Source organism: Coregonus lavaretus (genome assembly GCF_964263955.1).
Source record: "Coregonus lavaretus genome assembly, chromosome: 20".
Lineage (NCBI taxonomy): Eukaryota > Metazoa > Chordata > Actinopteri > Salmoniformes > Salmonidae > Coregonus > Coregonus lavaretus.
The window spans coordinates 47858148-47876612 of NC_140007.1; the positions used below are offsets into that span (position 1 = coordinate 47858148).

Sequence of the window (18465 nt, forward strand, 5' to 3'; positions counted from 1 at the left end):
TGTCATATTATATGCAAATAGTTTAAAGTACCTATGGGAAAATACATAAACACAAATATGGGTAGTATTTACAATGGTGTTTGTTCTTCACTAGTTGCCCTTTTCTTGTGGCAACAGGTCACACATCTTGCAGCTGTGATGGCACATTGTGGTTTTTTCACCCAGTAGATAAGGGAGTTTATCAAAATTGGGTTTGTTTTCTAATTATTTTTGGACCGCTGTAATCTGAGGGAAATATGTGTCTCTAATATGGTCATACATTTGGCAGGAGATTAGGAAGTGCAGCTCAGTTTCCACCTCATTTTGTGGGCAGTGTGCACATAGCCTGTCTTCTCTTGAGAGCCAGGTCTGCCTACGGCGGCCTTTCTCAATAGAAAGGCTATGTTCACTGAGTCTGTACATAGTTAAAGTAATTATATTTTTTGTTTTCTCATGATTTGGTTGGGTCTAATTGTGTTGCTGTCCTGGGGCTCTGTGGGGTCTGTTTGAGTTTGTGAACAGAGCCCCAGGACCAGCTTGCTTAGGGGGACTCTTCTCCAGGTTCATCTCTATGTAGGTAATGGCTTTGTTATGGAAGGTTTGGGAAACGCTTCCTTTTAAATTGTTGTAGAATTTAATTGCTCTTTTCTGGATTTTGATAATTAGTGGGTATCGGCCTAATTCGGCTCTGCATGCATTATTTGGCCCAAACCAGATGGGATGGTGTATCGCTGCAGAATGCTGTGGTAGCCATGCTGGTTAAGTGTGCCTTGAATTCTAAATAAATCGCAGACAGTGTCACCAGCAAAGCACCCCCACACAATAACACCTCCTCCTCCATGCTTCACGGTGGGAAATCACATGCGGAGATCATCCGTTCACCCACACTGTGTCTCACAAAGACTTGGGGCGGTTGTAACCAAAAATCTCAAATTTGGACTCCAGACCAAAGGACACATTTCCACCGGTCTAATGTCCATTTCTCATGTTTCTTGACCCAAGCAAGTCTCTTCTTCTTATCGGTGTCCTTTAGTAGTGGTTTCTTTGCAGCAATTCGACCATGAAGGCCTAATTCACACATTCTCCTCTGAACAGTTGATGTTGAGATGTGTCTGTTACTTGAACTCTGTGAAGCATTTATTTGGGCTGCAATTTCTGAGGCTGGTAACTCTAATGAACTTATCCTCTGCAGCAGAGGTAACTCTGGGTATTTCATTCCTGTGGCGGTCCTCATGAGAGCCAGTTTCATCATAGCGCTTGATGGTTTTTGCGACTGCACTTGAAGAAACTTTCAAAGTTATTGAAATGTTCCGTATTGACTGATGACAGCTTTGACTGACCTTCATGTCTTAAAGTAATGATGGACTGTTGTTTCTCTTTGCTTGTTTGAGCTGTTCTTGCCATAATATGGACTTGGTCTTTTACCAAATAGGGCTATCTTCTGTATATCCCCTCTACCTTGTCACAACAAAACTGATTGGCTCAAACGGATTAAGAAGGAAAGAAATTTCACAAATTAACTTTTAACAAGGCACACCTGTTAATTGAAATGCATTCCAGGTGACTACCTCATGAATCTGGTTGAGAGAATGCCAAGAGTGTGCAAAGCTGTCATCAAGGCAAAGGGTGGCTATTTTGAAGAATCTCAAATATAAAATATATTTTGATTTGTTTAACACTTTTTTGCTTACTACATGATTCCATATGTGTTATTTCATAGTTTTGATGTCGTCACTATTATTCAAGAATGTAGCAATAGTACAAATAAAGAAAAACCCTTGAATGAGTAGGTGTTCAAAAACTTTTGACCGGTCATGTATGTTGATGAGGGTGGGGCTTAAGCTGCATCCCTGTCTCACCCCGTGGCCCTGTGGAAAGAAATGTGTGTGTTTTCTCCCAACCCCACTTTCCATCAATTTGTGTAGCAGACCCTCATGCCAAATTGAGTCAAAAGCTTTTTTGAAATCAACAAAGCATGAGAAGACTTTGACTTTGTTTTGGTTTGTTTGTTTGTCAATTAGGGTGTGCAGGGTGAATACGTGGTCTGTCGTACGGTATTTTGGTATAAAGCCAATTTGACATTTATTCAGTACATTGTTTTCACTGAGGAAATGAATGAGTCTGCTGTTAATGATAATGCAGAGAATTTTCACAAGGTTGCTGTTGACTCATATCCCACAGTAGTTAATTTGTATCCACCTTTGTGGATTGGGGTGATCAGTCCTTGGTTCCAAATATTGGGGAAGATGCCAGAGCTAAGGATGATGTTAAAGAGTTTAAGTATAGCCAATTGGAATTTGTGGTCTGTATATTTTATCATTTAATTGAGGATACCATCAACACCACAGGCCTTTTTGGGTTGGAGGGTTTGTATTTTGTCCTGTAGTTCATTCAATGTAATTGGAGAATCGAGTATGTTCTGGTAGTCTTTAGTAGTTGATTATAAGATTTGTATTTGGTCATGTATATGTTTTTGCTGTTTGTTCTTTGTTATAGGGCCAAAAGTAATGGAGAAGTGGTTTCCCCATCTCCATTTTGGATAGATAACTCTTCGTGTTGTTGTTTGTTTAGTGTTTTCCAATTTTCCCAGAAGTGGTTAGAGTCTATGGATTCTTCAATTACATTGAGCTGATTTCTGACATGCTGTTCCTTCCTTTTCCATAGTGTATTTCTGTATTGTTTTAGTGGTTCACCATAGTGAAGGCGTAGGCTCAGGTTTTCTGGTCTCTGTTTTTGGTTGGATAAGTTTCTCAATTTCTTTGTTAGGTTTTTGCATTATTCATCAAACCATTTGTCACTGTTGTTACTTTTCTTAGGTTGTCTGCTTGACATTGTTTGATTTGATCGGGAAGCTGAGAGGTCAAATATACTGTTTAGGTTTTCTACTGCCAAGTGTACACCTTCACTATTACAGTGAAACATTTTGTCCAGGAAGTTGTCTAAAAGGGATTGAATTTGTTGTTGCCTAATTGTTTTTTGGTAGGTACTTTCCTTCCATCTATAGCATTTCTTAATATTATTCAGTTCTTTTGGCTTTGATGCCTCATGATTGAGTATTGCTCTGTTCAAGTAGAGTGTGATTTTGCTGTGGTCTGATAGGGGTATCAGTGGGCTGACTGTGAACGCTCTGAGAGACTCTGGGTTGAGGTCAGTGATAAAGTAGTCTACAGTACTACTGCCAAGAGATGAGCTGTAGGTGTACCTACCATAGGAGTCCCCTCGAAGCCTACCATTGACCATGTACATACCCAGTGTGCGACAGAGCTGCAGGAGTTGTGGCCCGTATTTGTTGGTTATGTTGTCGTAGTTGTGTCTAGGGGGGCATATGGGGGAGGGAATGCTGTCACCTCCAGGTAGGTGTTTGTCCCCCTGTGTGCTGAGGGTGTCAGGTTCTTGTCCAGTTCTGGCATTTAGGTCGCCACAGACTAGTACATGTCCCTGGGTCTGGAAATGATTGATTTCCCCCTCCAGGATGGAGAAGCTGTCTTCATTAAAGTATTGGGATTCTAGTGGGGGGATATAGGTAGCAGACAGGAGGACATTTTTCTATGTTGAAATAATTTCCTTTAGAATTTCTGGCCAAATGTAAAATGTTCCTGTTTTGATTAATTTAATAGAGTGAGTTAGGTCTGCTCTATACCAAATTAGCATTCCCCCTGAGTCCCTTCCCTGTTTCACACCTGGTAGTTTGGTGGATGGGACTACCAGCTCTCTGTAACCTAGAGGGCAACCAGTGGGTCCGTCTCCTCTATACCATGTTTCTTGTAGGATGACAATGTCTGTATTTCCGATTTCTTTGGTGAAGTCCAGGTTCCTGCTCTTTCGGCCAAAGGCAGATGACCTCAGGCCTTGGACATTCCAGGATGAAATAGTGAAGGCTTTGTGTTCCATAAAGTGTCTAATGTTGTTGGTTGTGTGGTTTGGCCTCAGACCAGTAATTGTGAGCAGAGCCTGCTGAGCATCTGGTACATGCCATTGGCTTGGGCTAGTGTAAGAGTGGGGGTTGGGCCTGTTTGCCTGCTCACGGCCTGGGCGTATGTGTGACTTTCATGTTGAGGCCCTCTTTGCAGGTGTGGGGGACATGAGGTGGGTAGGAGGGGCATAGGTCTGATCTGAGGGGGCTTATATGGGGTGTGGGCATGGTTGGTTTGCTGGGTATTGATTGGTTGGGGTGTGGATGTAGGTCCTCTCGGCGGGGGTCCTCTATGTGTAGGTCCGGGGGGGGGGGGGGTCTTGCTGGTCTGGGCGGGGTGTCTGTTGATCTGTTGCTCCTGTGTGAGGTGTTGGTGCTGCGGTTGAGGGCGATATCCTTTAGGGTCCGGGCGAAGGTGGGCACTGCTGCCTTGTAGAGGTGGACCTGGTCCTAAAGGCTGTTCCAGTCCAGGGTGGAGTGGTGGGCCAGGTAGACATTAGGGTTTGAGGCACAGTCATGGGAAATACTTGCGTTTACCCACTGTATGATGGCAGGGTGAAAGCCTTTTCATGGTAGCAGGGTGGAGATAACCACTTGGGGAAAGTAGAATAAGCTTTTTCTATCACTCCCTTGAGTGATGTGGCCTCCTTTTCCTGCTGTGTTCTCAGGTCGTTTGTGCCTGTGTGTATTATTATGTGGCTGGGTGATCCTAGTCGGTCCTCAGACAGAAGGTCAAGGTTGGGTGTTTGGGAAACATTTTCTTTTCTTGATTGAGTCCATAAGGAGTACAATCTGTTGCTTGTGTATGTCCTCAGTGGGTGTGGGGGGGTTGTCAGGAGGGCTATCAGGGTGTCTGACAGGGGGGGTTGCTCAGAGGGGTTGGGATCCCCTGGGCTTGGGGTTCTTCATTTGTTTGTCCTGCTGTGATGTCGAGGCTATGGTCAGGGTCTAGGGTATATGGTTCTGCTGTGATGTCGAGACTGGTCAGGATCTGAGGTGGGCTGTTCTGCTGGCTTCTCTGCGGGGGTGGCCAGCTCTCTAATGGGTTGTTCTCTGTCACACGTCATCGTTCTCACCTTCTCCTCCAGCACTCTGATCCTCTCCTCTAGTGCTCTGTTCTTCTCCTGCTCCTGCTCTTTCTCCTGTTGATGTTGTCTCACCACAGTCCAGAGTGCAGACATGTCTCTCTCTACCTCCAGCTCTCCAGGTCTAGTTAAGGGGGTGTTGTTGTGCTGGACTGTTGTCTGGGTCTGTGCTGACTGGAGTGTGTTCACCTGCTTTTCCAGCCCCACCTGTCTTACCTCCAGCTGGGTGAATTTATCCTTCATTTTAATGAGGGAGTAGTACTCTGTGCTGGGAAGTTGACTTTCCGCTTGTCTGTGGGGTTGTTTAACGAAGAGCTCTGGTCTCTCTCTCTCTCCCCAGAGCCGCATGGTGTGGAAGGTGATTTTGCTACTCAGGGCTGGTTCATAGGGATGATCAGTGCTGTGGTGTTGCTGATGTTGCTGCTTCTGGTTCTCTGTTTCATCAAGAGGAGTAAGGGGGGCAAGTATGCAGGTAACTACTCACACACAGGTAACTACACACACACACACAGGTAACTACACACACACACACACACAGGTAACTACACACACACACACAGGTAACTACACACACACACACACACACACACACACAGGTAACTACACACACATACACACAGGTAACTACACACACAAACACAGGTAACTACACACACACACACACACACAGGTAACTACACACACACACACACACAGGTAACTACACACACACACACAGGTAACTACACACACACACCGGTAACTACACACACACACACAGGTAACTACACACACACCGGTAACTACACACACACACACACACACACAGGTAACTACACACACACACACACACACACACACACACACACACACACACACAAGTAACTACACACACACACGTAACTACACACACACACACACACAGGTAACTACACACACACAGGTAACTACACACACAGGTAACTACACACACACACACAGGTAACTACACACACACAGGTAACTACACACACACACACAGGTAACTACACACACACACACACACAGGTAACTACACACACACACAGGTAAATACACACACAGGTAACTACACACACACAGGTAACTACACACACAAACACATACAGGTAACTACACACACACACACACACACACAGGTAACTACACACACACACAGGTAACTACACACACACACACACGTAACTACACACACACACACACACACAGGTAACTACACACACACACAGGTAACTACACACACACACACACACAGGTAACTACACACACACACACAGGTAACTACACACACATGCAGGTAACTACACACACACAGGTAACTACACACACACAGAGGTAACTACACACACACACAGGTAACTACACACACACACGGGTAACTACACACACACAGAGGTAACTACACATACACACAGGTAACTACACACACACACACACGTAACTACAGACACACACAGGTAACTATAATAATATAATATGGTAACTACACACACATACGTAACTACAAACACAGGTAACTACACACACACACACACAGGTAACTACACACACACACACACACACACACACACACACACACACACACACACACAGGTAACTACACACACACACACACACAGGTAACTACACACACACACACACACACACACACACACACACACACAGGTAACTACACACACACACACACAGGTAACTACAAAAAAACACGCAGGTAACTACACACACACACAGGTAACTACACACACACACACAGGTAACTACACACACACACACAGGTAACTACACACACACACAGGTAACTACACACACACACACAGGTAACTACACACACAAACATGCAGGTAACTACACACACACACGCAGGTAACTACACACAAACACGCAGGTAACTACACTCACACACAGGTAACTACACACACACACATAACTACACACAAACACACACGTAAATATACACACACACACACGCAACTACACACACACGCAAGTAACTACACAAACACACACAGGTAACTACACAAACGCACGTAACTACACACACACACACACACGTAACTACGCACACAAACACAGGTAACTACACACACCACACACAGGTAACTACGCACACAAACACAGGTAACTACACACACACGCACGTAACTACACACACAAACACACACAGGTAACTACACACACACGCACTTAACTACACACACACAGGTAACTACACACACACACAGGTAACTGCACACACACACACAGGCAACTACACACACACACAGGTAACTACGCACACAAACACAGGTAACTACACACACACGCACGTAACTACACACACACACAGGTAACTACACACACAAACACACACAGGTAACTACACACACACGCACTTAACTACACACACACAGGTAACTACACACACACACACACAGGTAACTGCACACACACACACAGGTAACTACACACACACACAGGTAACTACACACACACACAGGTAACTGCACACACACACACACAGGTAACTACACACACACACACAGGTAACTACACACACACGCACATAACTACACACACACACACACACACACAGGTAACTACACACACAAACACACACAGGTAACTACACACACACACACTTAACTACACACACACAGGTAACTACACACACACACAGGTAACTGCACACACACACACAGGTAACTACACACACACACACAGGTAACTACACACACACAAACACAGGTAACTACACACACACACAGGTAATTACACACACACACAGGTAACTGCACACACAAACACACACAGGTAACTACACACACACGCACTTAACTACACACACACAGGTAACTACACACACACACAGGTAACTGCACACACACACAGGTAACTGCACACACACACAGGTAACTACACACACACACACACACACAGGTAACTACACACACACACAGGTAACTGCACACACACACACACAGGTAACTACACACACACACACAGGTAACTACACACACACGCACATAACTACACACACACACACAGGTAACTACACAGACACGCACATAACTACACACACACACACAGGTAACTACACACACAAACACACACAGGTAACTACACACACACACACTTAACTACACACACACACAGGTAACTGCACACACACACACAGGTAACTACACACACACACTGGTAACTACACACACAAACACAGGTAACTACACACACAAACACACACAGGTAACTACACACACACACACTTAACTACACACACACAGGTAACTACACACACACACAGGTAACTGCACACACACACACAGGTAACTACACACACACACTGGTAACTACACACACAAACACAGGTAACTACACACACACGCACGTACACATTGACATTTCCCCTCTGGGATGAATAAAGTGTCTGTCTGTCCGTCCGTCCGTCCGTCTACTATACGTATTCACACTGAGATGCAGGCTGTTTTCGTTCCAGCCCAGCACTAACGTGCCTCTCTCCTCCAGTCAAAGACAAGGAAGAGAATCAGATGGACTCTGAGGCTCGGCCAATGAAAGATGAGACTTTCGGAGAGTACAGGTTTGTCATCTCTAACCATACACACATCTTTACCCAACACACACACACATCGTGGAACGTTTCTTTGGGCCAATAAGGTGATGTCCTGACAACTGATACACAGAAATGTTCTTCCAACGTTCCCATGAAACGTGTCTAGAACATTAATACAGGATATTCTGAGAACAAGTTCTGTTTGACTTTAAGGGAATGGTCCCTTGAGAGCCTAAGGGAATGTTCTCTAAAGTTATGGGCACGTTTGTTCTTAGCTGGGTTTACACAATACACGTACACATCTTTACACAATACACGTACACATCTTTACACAACACACAAACACATCTTTACACAATACACATACACATATTTACACAACAAACACATATTTACACAACAAACACATCTTTACACAACAAACACACATCTTTAAACAACACACACACACATCTTTACACAACACACACACACATCTTTTCACAACACACACATCTTTACACAACACACACACACATCTTTACACAACACACACAAAACATACGTTTTTTAAGCTCCAATAACCCTAACCCTGACCTCTAACCTCTAAATATAACCTCCCTTTCTTCCCCATGCTGCTCCGTATCTGAAGATCTCTGGAAAGGTGAGTTCTCTTTCTATCTCTCTCTTCGTTCTAAATTGTTTTAACATGGTGTTCATACGTAGCTATTTCTCTGTCTCCATAGTGATGGTGATGAGAAGCGGTCAGTCAGTCAGCCGTCACTGTGTGTGGAGAGTAAACTGGGGAGTGACGACTCCCTCGCCGAATACGGAGACAGCGTCGACATCCAGTTCAATGAGGACGGCTCTTTCATTGGTCAATACAGCGGCCGAGGGCCCGCCCCTACAGGAAATGAGAGCTCTGGCCCCGCCTCCCCTGTCAATCAAGACCCCCCGCCTCCTCCAATAGGCCCCTCCTTCTCCGGAATACTGGACAGGCCCAGTTAGATAGAACAGAACACACACCATCAGACTGCCCACATGAAGACCCCATCATTACTGATACCACTGCCATCAGACTGCCTACATGAAGACCCCATCATTACTGATACCACTGCCATCAGACTGCCCACATGAAGACCCATCATTACTGACACCACTGCCATCAGACTGCCCACATGAAGACCCCATCATTACTGATACCACTGCCATCAGACTGCCTACATGAAGACCCCATCATTACTGACACCACTGCCATCAGACTGCCTACATGAAGACCCCATCATTACTGACACCACTGCCATCAGACTGCCCACATGAAGACCCCATCATTACTGACACCACTGCCATCAGACTGCCTACATGAAGACCCCATCATTACTGACACCACTGCCATCAGACTGCCCACGTGAAGACCCATCATTACTGACACCACTGCCATCAGACTGCCCACATGAAGACCCCATCATTACTGACACCACTGCCATCAGACTGCCTACATGAAGACCCCATCATTACTGACACCACTGCCATCAGACTGCCCACGTGAAGACATTTACATTTTAGTCATTTAGCAGACACTCTTATCCAGAGCGACTTACAAGTAGTGAGTGCATACATTTTCATACAAACCCACGACCCTGGCGTTGCATACACCATGCTCTACCAGCTGAGCTACACAGGGCCAATCATTACTGACACCACTGCCATCAGACTGCCCACATGAAGACCCCATCATTACTGATACCACTGCCATCAGACTGCCTACATGAAGACCCCATCATTACTGACACCACTGCCATCAGACTGCCTACATGAAGACCCCATCATTACTGATACCACTGCCATCAGACTGCCTACATGAAGACCCCATCATTACTGATACCACTGCCATCAGACTGCCTACATGAAGACCCCATCATTACTGATACCACTGCCATCAGACTGCCTACATGAAGACCCCATCATTACTGACACCACTGCCATCAGACTGCCTACATGAAGACCCCATCATTACTGATACCACTGCCATCAGACTGCCCACATGAAGACCCCATCATTACTGATACCACTGCCATCAGACCAGTACATTCCATGGTGGTACAGTATGTAGGGAAGCCGTTTACAGATCAGCTCGTTGACACACCTGGTGACACCATTGATCAGAATGCAGCAGCCTCTACTCTAAAACTCTTGGATTCAGTGTACCATAGTGCGCTTCGCTTTATCACAGGTGACAGGCTTAATACTCACCACTGCGTCCATTATCAGAAGGCCGGCTGGACCTCTCTAAAGTCCAGTAGATCACGTCATTACTCCCTTTCTGTTCACAAAGCGTCCAACATATCTCACTTCTCTGTTAAAGTATAAAAAATACAAGGCACCAAACCCGCTCCCAGGGTTGGTTAACTCTCGAGGTCCCTCGTGTCTCTACCAACCTAGTTAAATCAGCCTTTAGTTTCAACGCTCCCTATGTTTGGAATCATTTACAAACCTCATTACATCTTGAATCCCTGGTGCCAATAGGGCAGTTTAGAATGCTGATGAAGAATGAACTGTGATGTTTGCAAGTGTTTTAGTTGACTTTAATCATGTATTTGTGTTGTTGTAATGTAGTGTATCTGTAACTGCTGATTTTTGCTGTTTTATTGAATGATCATGTTGATTTGGGAATTGTTTGTTCTCAGGGCACCATTGAGAATGAAACCCTGGTTTTAATTGGGCTCCCCTGAATACATAAAAGTTCAATAAAAAACACACCTAAGAGCCCGACCAAACCCTGACACTCTTAGTCCAACCATCCTCCTCTTCTCTCCATCCCTCCTCTCTCCATCCCTCTCCTCTCCATCCCTCTCCTCTCCATCCCTCTCCTCTCCATCCCTCCTCTCTCCATCCCTCTCCTCTCCATCCCTCCTCTCTCCATCCCTCTCCTCTCCATCCCTCTCCTCTCCATCCCTCCTCTCTCCATCCCTCTCCTCTCCATCCCTCTCCTCTCCATCCCTCTCCTCTCCATCCCTCTCCTCTCCATCCCTCTCCTCTCCATCCCTCTCCTCTCCATCCCTCCTTTCTCCATCCCTCCTTTCTCCATCCCTCCTTCTCTCCATCTCTCATCCCCTGAGAGAGGGGGAATATCCTCCTTCTCAGAGATAGACAGAGAAAAGGTGAGTGTGTATTAATCACAAAGACATTACGTTATGTTTGGCTTTTTTACATCAGTGTTGGTACAACATTTTAAATGATGTTTTGGGGGAGATTTGTGGGGTTATTTTTCTGTGTCGCTGTGTTTGTAAATGAATTGTGTGTGTGCGTGCGCTCTCTCCCTGCCCCCAACCATGCAGTGAGGAGAAAACTAATGCCTTAAGAAAGTTCATGCTCCTCTGTCCGTTTATCCATATATTCCATCCATCCTCCCTACCCGTCCTACAGAAGTATGCAGAAATAGGGTGTTAGTACACACACACATTTGTTTTACTATCCTTGTGGGGACCAAACAATTGATTCCCATTCAAAATCATATTTTCCCTAACCCTAACCCTTATCCTAACCCTAACCTTAACCCCTAATCCTAACCTTTATCCTAATCCTAATTTGTAATTCTAACCCTAACCCTAACCCCTAAGCTAAAAATAGCCTTTTTCCTTGTGGGGACCGGTGAAATGTCCCCACTTGTCAGAATCTTCTTTGTTTTACTATCCTGGTGAGGACTTCTGGTACTCCCAAGGATAATAAAAACAAACACACACACACACACAAACACATTAGAAGCCTATGGAATCCATGGACTAGGCAAGCTCTGTAGCAAACCTTACTACTGGGCTGAAGGAGGAGGAGGAGGAGGAGGAGGAGGAGGAGGAGGAGGAGGAGGAGGAGGAGGAGGAGAGAGGGAGGTAGTGAGAGGGAGGAGAGAGGGAGAGGAGAGAGGGTGGTAGAGAGGGAGGAGAGAGCGGGAGGGATAGTGAGAGAAGAGAGAGAGAGGGAGGAGAGAGGGAAGAAGGAGAGAAAGGAGGGAGGAGAGAGAGGGAAGAGGAGAGGGAGGGAGAGAGGGAAGAGGAGAGGGAGGGAGAGAGGGAGGAGAGAGGGAGGTGAGAGGGAGGCAAGAGGGGGGTAGGAGAGAGAGAGGGAGATTGACAATTTATTAGTTAACGCTGATTATTGATAAGAAATATCATACCTGTAACAATTTAGTTAACGCTGATTATTGATACGAAATGTCATACCTGCAACAATTTATTAGTTAACGCTGATTATTGATAAGAAATGTCATACCTGTAACAATTTCTTAGTTAATGTTGATTATTGATAAGAAATGTCAGAACTGTAAAATGTACACGTCCAACAGAATAACGTTGGTTTAATGGCGAGCCAATGTTCAGCCAACGTTTAAAGAACATAACATCATTACATCATCGCCAGGAGCTGAAGCTCAACGCATCACGCCAGGGCAAAGAGGAACAGGAAAGAAGCCTGTTTGGCCCAGAGCACAGAGGCCTGTCTGTGGTGTTGTTCCAGGTCAACTTATATCAGTTGCCCTGGCATCTCAGAAGATTGATATGTCATATTAATGTGGTTGAACACTTTTAATGGCGTTGTGAGCAGAGAAACTATAAGAAAAACTGGAATGAACCCAATCCGCTCTACAGACTCCTGTCTGGTCTTGCTCCAGCCTCTGCTCTATGCTAGTCGGAAATAGGAAAGTCTGAAATTTCCGACTTGCTAATTCTTTGAATGCGGCAAGTTTATAACTACAACAATTAGCATGTCAGAGATTTAGGAGTTTCCTAGTTCCGACTAAGACGTGAATGTGGCATATCTGTCTGGCTGTCAGGGTCAATTAAGTTTTTAAGTAATGAGGTGAAAAATCATAATAGAAATCAATAGGAAATGAACCTGTCGGTCTATCTGTCTGTCTGTATGTCTCAGCCTTCTTTTACAACTATAAACTTCAAGAAAAACAACAAAAACTAGAAAAGGGAAATCTTTAAATATGAATACTTTACAATAACCAATAAGTATGTGACTAATGTTAATAATAATATCAATAATAATATCAATAATATCAGAAGCCTCACAGAGCTACTGGGAGGGAGGACAGTTGGGAGGGAGGATGGACTTATAAGAGGGGAGGGTGAAACAGGTGATATTGTACCTGCTTGTTGCATCGTGTATCGTATTAATTTACCCCACAGCTACTAATAAAAAGGGACTATGCATAACCAAGATACCACTACAATGTTACTTATTGTGGGTGTGGGTGTGTTTGTGTGTGTGAAAAAAACAAACAAGAAAACAAAACTGGATAGATAAATATAAACAGTGCAGTGGTGGATCTGTAGGGTCTGGATGCAACAATACAACTGACCATCACATCCAGACAAAACAACTTTACAACTGACCATCACATCCAGACAATACAACTTTACAACTGACCATCACATCCAGACAATACAACTTTACAACTGGCCATCACATCCAGACAATACAACAATACAACTGACAATAACATCCAGACAATACAACAATACAACTGACAATAACATCCAGATAATACAACAATGCAACTGACAATAACATCCAGACAATACAACAATACAACTGACAATAACATCCAGACAATACAACTGACAATAACATCCAGATAATACAACAATACAACTGAAAATAACATCCAGACAATACAACTGATAATAACATCCAGACAATACAACAATACAACTGACAATAACATCCAGATAATACAACAATGCAACTGACAATAACATCCAGACAATACAACAATACAACTGACAATAACATCCAGATAATACAACAATACAACTGAAAATAACATCCAGACAATACAACTGATAATAACATCCAGACAATACAACTGAAAATAACATCCAGACAATACAACAATACAACTGAAAATAACATCCAGACAATACAACTGATAATAACATCCAGACAATACAACAATACAACTGAAAATAACATCCAGACAATACAACAATATAACTGACAATAACATCCAGACAATACAACAATACAACTGACAATAACATCCAGACAATACAACAATACAACTGAAAATAACATCCAGACAATACAACAATACAACTGACAATAACATCCAGACAATACAACAATACAACTGACAATAACATCCAGACAATACAACTGACAATAACATCCAGACAATACAACAATACAACTGACAATAACATCCAGACAATACAACAGAAAATAACATCCAGACAATACAACAATACAACTGACAATAACATCCAGAAAATACAACTGACAATAACATCCAGACAATACAACTGACAATAACATCCAGACAATACAACAATACAACTGACAATAACATCCAGACAATACAACAATATAACTGACAATGACATCCAGACAATACAACAATACAACTGACAATAACATCCAGACAATACAACAATACAACTGACAATAACATCCAGACAATACAACAATACAACTGACAATAACATCCAGATAATACAACAATGCAACTGACAATAACATCCAGACAATACAACAATACAACTGACAATAACATCCAGATAATACAACAATGCAACTGACAATAACATCCAGACAATACAACAATACAACTGACAATAACATCCAGAAAATACAACAATACAACTGAAAATAACATCCAGACAATACAACTGATAATAACATCCAGACAATACAACTGAAAATAACATCCAGACAATACAACAATACAACTGAAAATAACATCCAGACAATACAACTGATAATAACATCCAGACAATACAACAATACAACTGAAAATAACATCCAGACAATACAACTGATAATAACATCCAGACAATACAACAATACTACTGACAATAACATCCAGACAATACAACAATACAACTGAAAATAACATCCAGACAATACAACAATACAACTGAAAAATAACATCCAGACAATACAACAATATAACTGACAATAACATCCAGACAATACAACAATACAACTGACAATAACATCCAGACAATACAACAATACAACTGACAATAACATCCAGACAATACAACAATACAACTGACAATAACATCCAGACAATACAACAATACAACTGACAATAACATCCAGACAATACAACTGATAATAACATCCAGACAATACAACAATACAACTGACAATAACATCCAGACAATACAACAGAAAATAACATCCAGACAATACAACAATACAACTGACAATAACATCCAGACAATACAACTGACAATAACATCCAGACAATACAACTGACAATAACATCCAGACAATACAACAATACAACTGACAATAACATCCAGACAATACAACAATATAACTGACAATGACATCCAGACAATACAACAATACAACTGACAATAACATCCAGACAATACAACAATACAACAGAAAATAACATCCAGACAATACAACAATACAACTGACAATAACATCCAGACAATACAACTGACAATAACATCCAGACAATACAACTGACAATAACATCCAGACAATACAACAATACAACTGACAATAACATCCAGACAATACAACAATATAACTGACAATGACATCCAGACAATACAACAATACAACTGACAATAACATCCAGACAATACAACTGACAATAACATCCAGACAATACAACAATACAACTGACAATAACATCCAGACAATACAACTGACAATAACATCCAGACAATACAACAATACAACTGACAATAACATCCAGACAATACAACTGACAATAACATCCAGACAATACAACAATACAACTGACAATAACATCCAGACAATACAACAGACAATAACATCCAGACAATACAACAATACAACTGAAAATAACATCCAGACAATACAACAATACAACTGACAATAACATCCAGACAATACAACAATATAACTGACAATAACATCCAGAAAATACAACAATACAACTGACCATCACATCCAGACAGTACAACAATACAACTGACAATAACATCCAGACAATACAACAATACAACTGACAATAACATCCAGACAATACAACAGAAAATAACATCCAGACAATACAACAATACAACTGACAATAACATCCAGACAATACAACTGACAATAACATCCAGACAATACAACTGACAATAACATCCAGACAATACAACAATACAACTGACAATAACATCCAGACAATACAACAATATAACTGACAATGACATCCAGACAATACAACAATACAACTGACAATAACATCCAGACAATACAACAATATAAATGACAATGACATCCAGACAATACAACAATATAACTGACAATAACATCCAGACAATACAACAATACAACTGACAATAACATCCAGACAATACAACTGACAATAACATCCAGACAATACAACAATACAACTGACAATAACATCCAGACAATACAACTGACAATAACATCCAGACAATACAACAATACAACTGACAATAACATCCAGACAATACAACTGACAATAACATCCAGACAATACAACAATACAACTGACAATAACATCCAGACAATACAACAGACAATAACATCCAGACAATACAACAATACAACTGAAAATAACATCCAGACAATACAACAATACAACTGACAATAACATCCAGACAATACAACAATATAACTGACAATAACATCCAGACAATACAACTGACAATAACATCCAGACAATACAACAATACAACTGACAATAACATCCAGACAATACAACAATACAACTGACAATAACATCCAGACAATACAACAATACAACTGAAAATAACATCCAGACAATACAACAATACAACTGAAAATAACATCCAGACAATACAACTGATAATAACATCCAGACAATACAACAATACAACTGAAAATAACATCCAGACAATACAACTGATAATAACATCCAGACAATACAACAATACAACTGACAATAACATCCAGACAATACAACAATACAACTGACAATAACATCCAGACAATACAACAATACAACTGAAAATAACATCCAGACAATACAACAATACAACTGACAATAACATCCAGACAATACAACTGACAATAACATCCAGACAATACAACAATACAAATGACAATAACATCCAGACAATACAACAATACAACTGACAATAACATCCAGACAATACAACTGACAATAACATCCAGACAATACAACAATACAACTGACAATAACATCCAGACAATACAACAATATAACTGACAATAACATCCAGACAATACAACAGTATAACTGATATTAACATCCAGACAATACAACAATACAACTGAAAATAACATCCAGACAATATGTCACGGTTTCGGCCGAGGCTGCCTCTCTTCCTTGCTCGGGCAGGCTTCGGCGTTCGTCGTCTCCGGAATACTAGCTGCCACCGTTGCATGTTTCTATGTTCGTTTGCGTTTGTCTGTGTGTTGTGACACCTGTTATCGTTTAGTGTAATTAGTGTCCTATAAGTTCTCGTTGTGTTTGTCTAGTGTTGTGTGTGATTGCTTTATTGTCTGTCGTGCGTTGCTGGACGTGTATACTATATCGCTCGGTTGAGCTATTTCTCCACTGTGTTGGAGCGTTTGACGCACCTGTGTAGTGCGCCCGTTTTGTTTGGTCGCCTACGTGCGGAGTTTCGCCTTCGGGCAAGTTTGTTCATTTTTCCCTTGTGGATTTTCACTAAAGTATTTTGGACTGTACTTCGGTGTCCTGCGCTTGATTCCACCACTACACCCACTACAGCATCACTGACAAAATCACACACCTTCAAGAATGGAATCAGCAGGAGCCGCAGCAGCACAGGCGACGCTGGAGGACAGGGTCCGCGAACAGAGTGACCAGATCCTGCGGATGGGGTCCGCACTGCAGGAGGTGATCACCACCATCCGAGGCTGGGAGACCCGAGGGACCTCTCCACCGCCATCCTCCCTGCCAGCACCATCGGCAAGTCAGCCCATTCCCGCTCCGGAACCCAGAGGAGTTCGACTCT

At 42.4% G+C, this 18465-nt stretch overlaps 1 protein-coding gene across 1 annotated transcript in view; it reads left to right on the forward strand.

Annotated features, from left to right (window-relative positions):
- Positions 1–11266, forward strand: part of LOC311148200 (neural cell adhesion molecule L1.1-like) — a gene marked incomplete at its 5' end in the record, with an annotated part of 96897 nt that extends 85631 nt beyond the window's left edge. The window contains 4 exons of the mRNA XM_084185080.1: positions 5158–5449; positions 8476–8548; positions 9153–9164; positions 9247–11266. Coding sequence (XP_084041206.1) covers positions 5158–5449; positions 8476–8548; positions 9153–9164; positions 9247–9508 — 639 coding nt within the window. The 3' untranslated portion in view covers positions 9509–11266. The remainder of the gene's footprint in view (positions 1–5157; positions 5450–8475; positions 8549–9152; positions 9165–9246) is intronic.
- Between the last annotated feature and the right edge of the window lie 7199 nt (positions 11267–18465).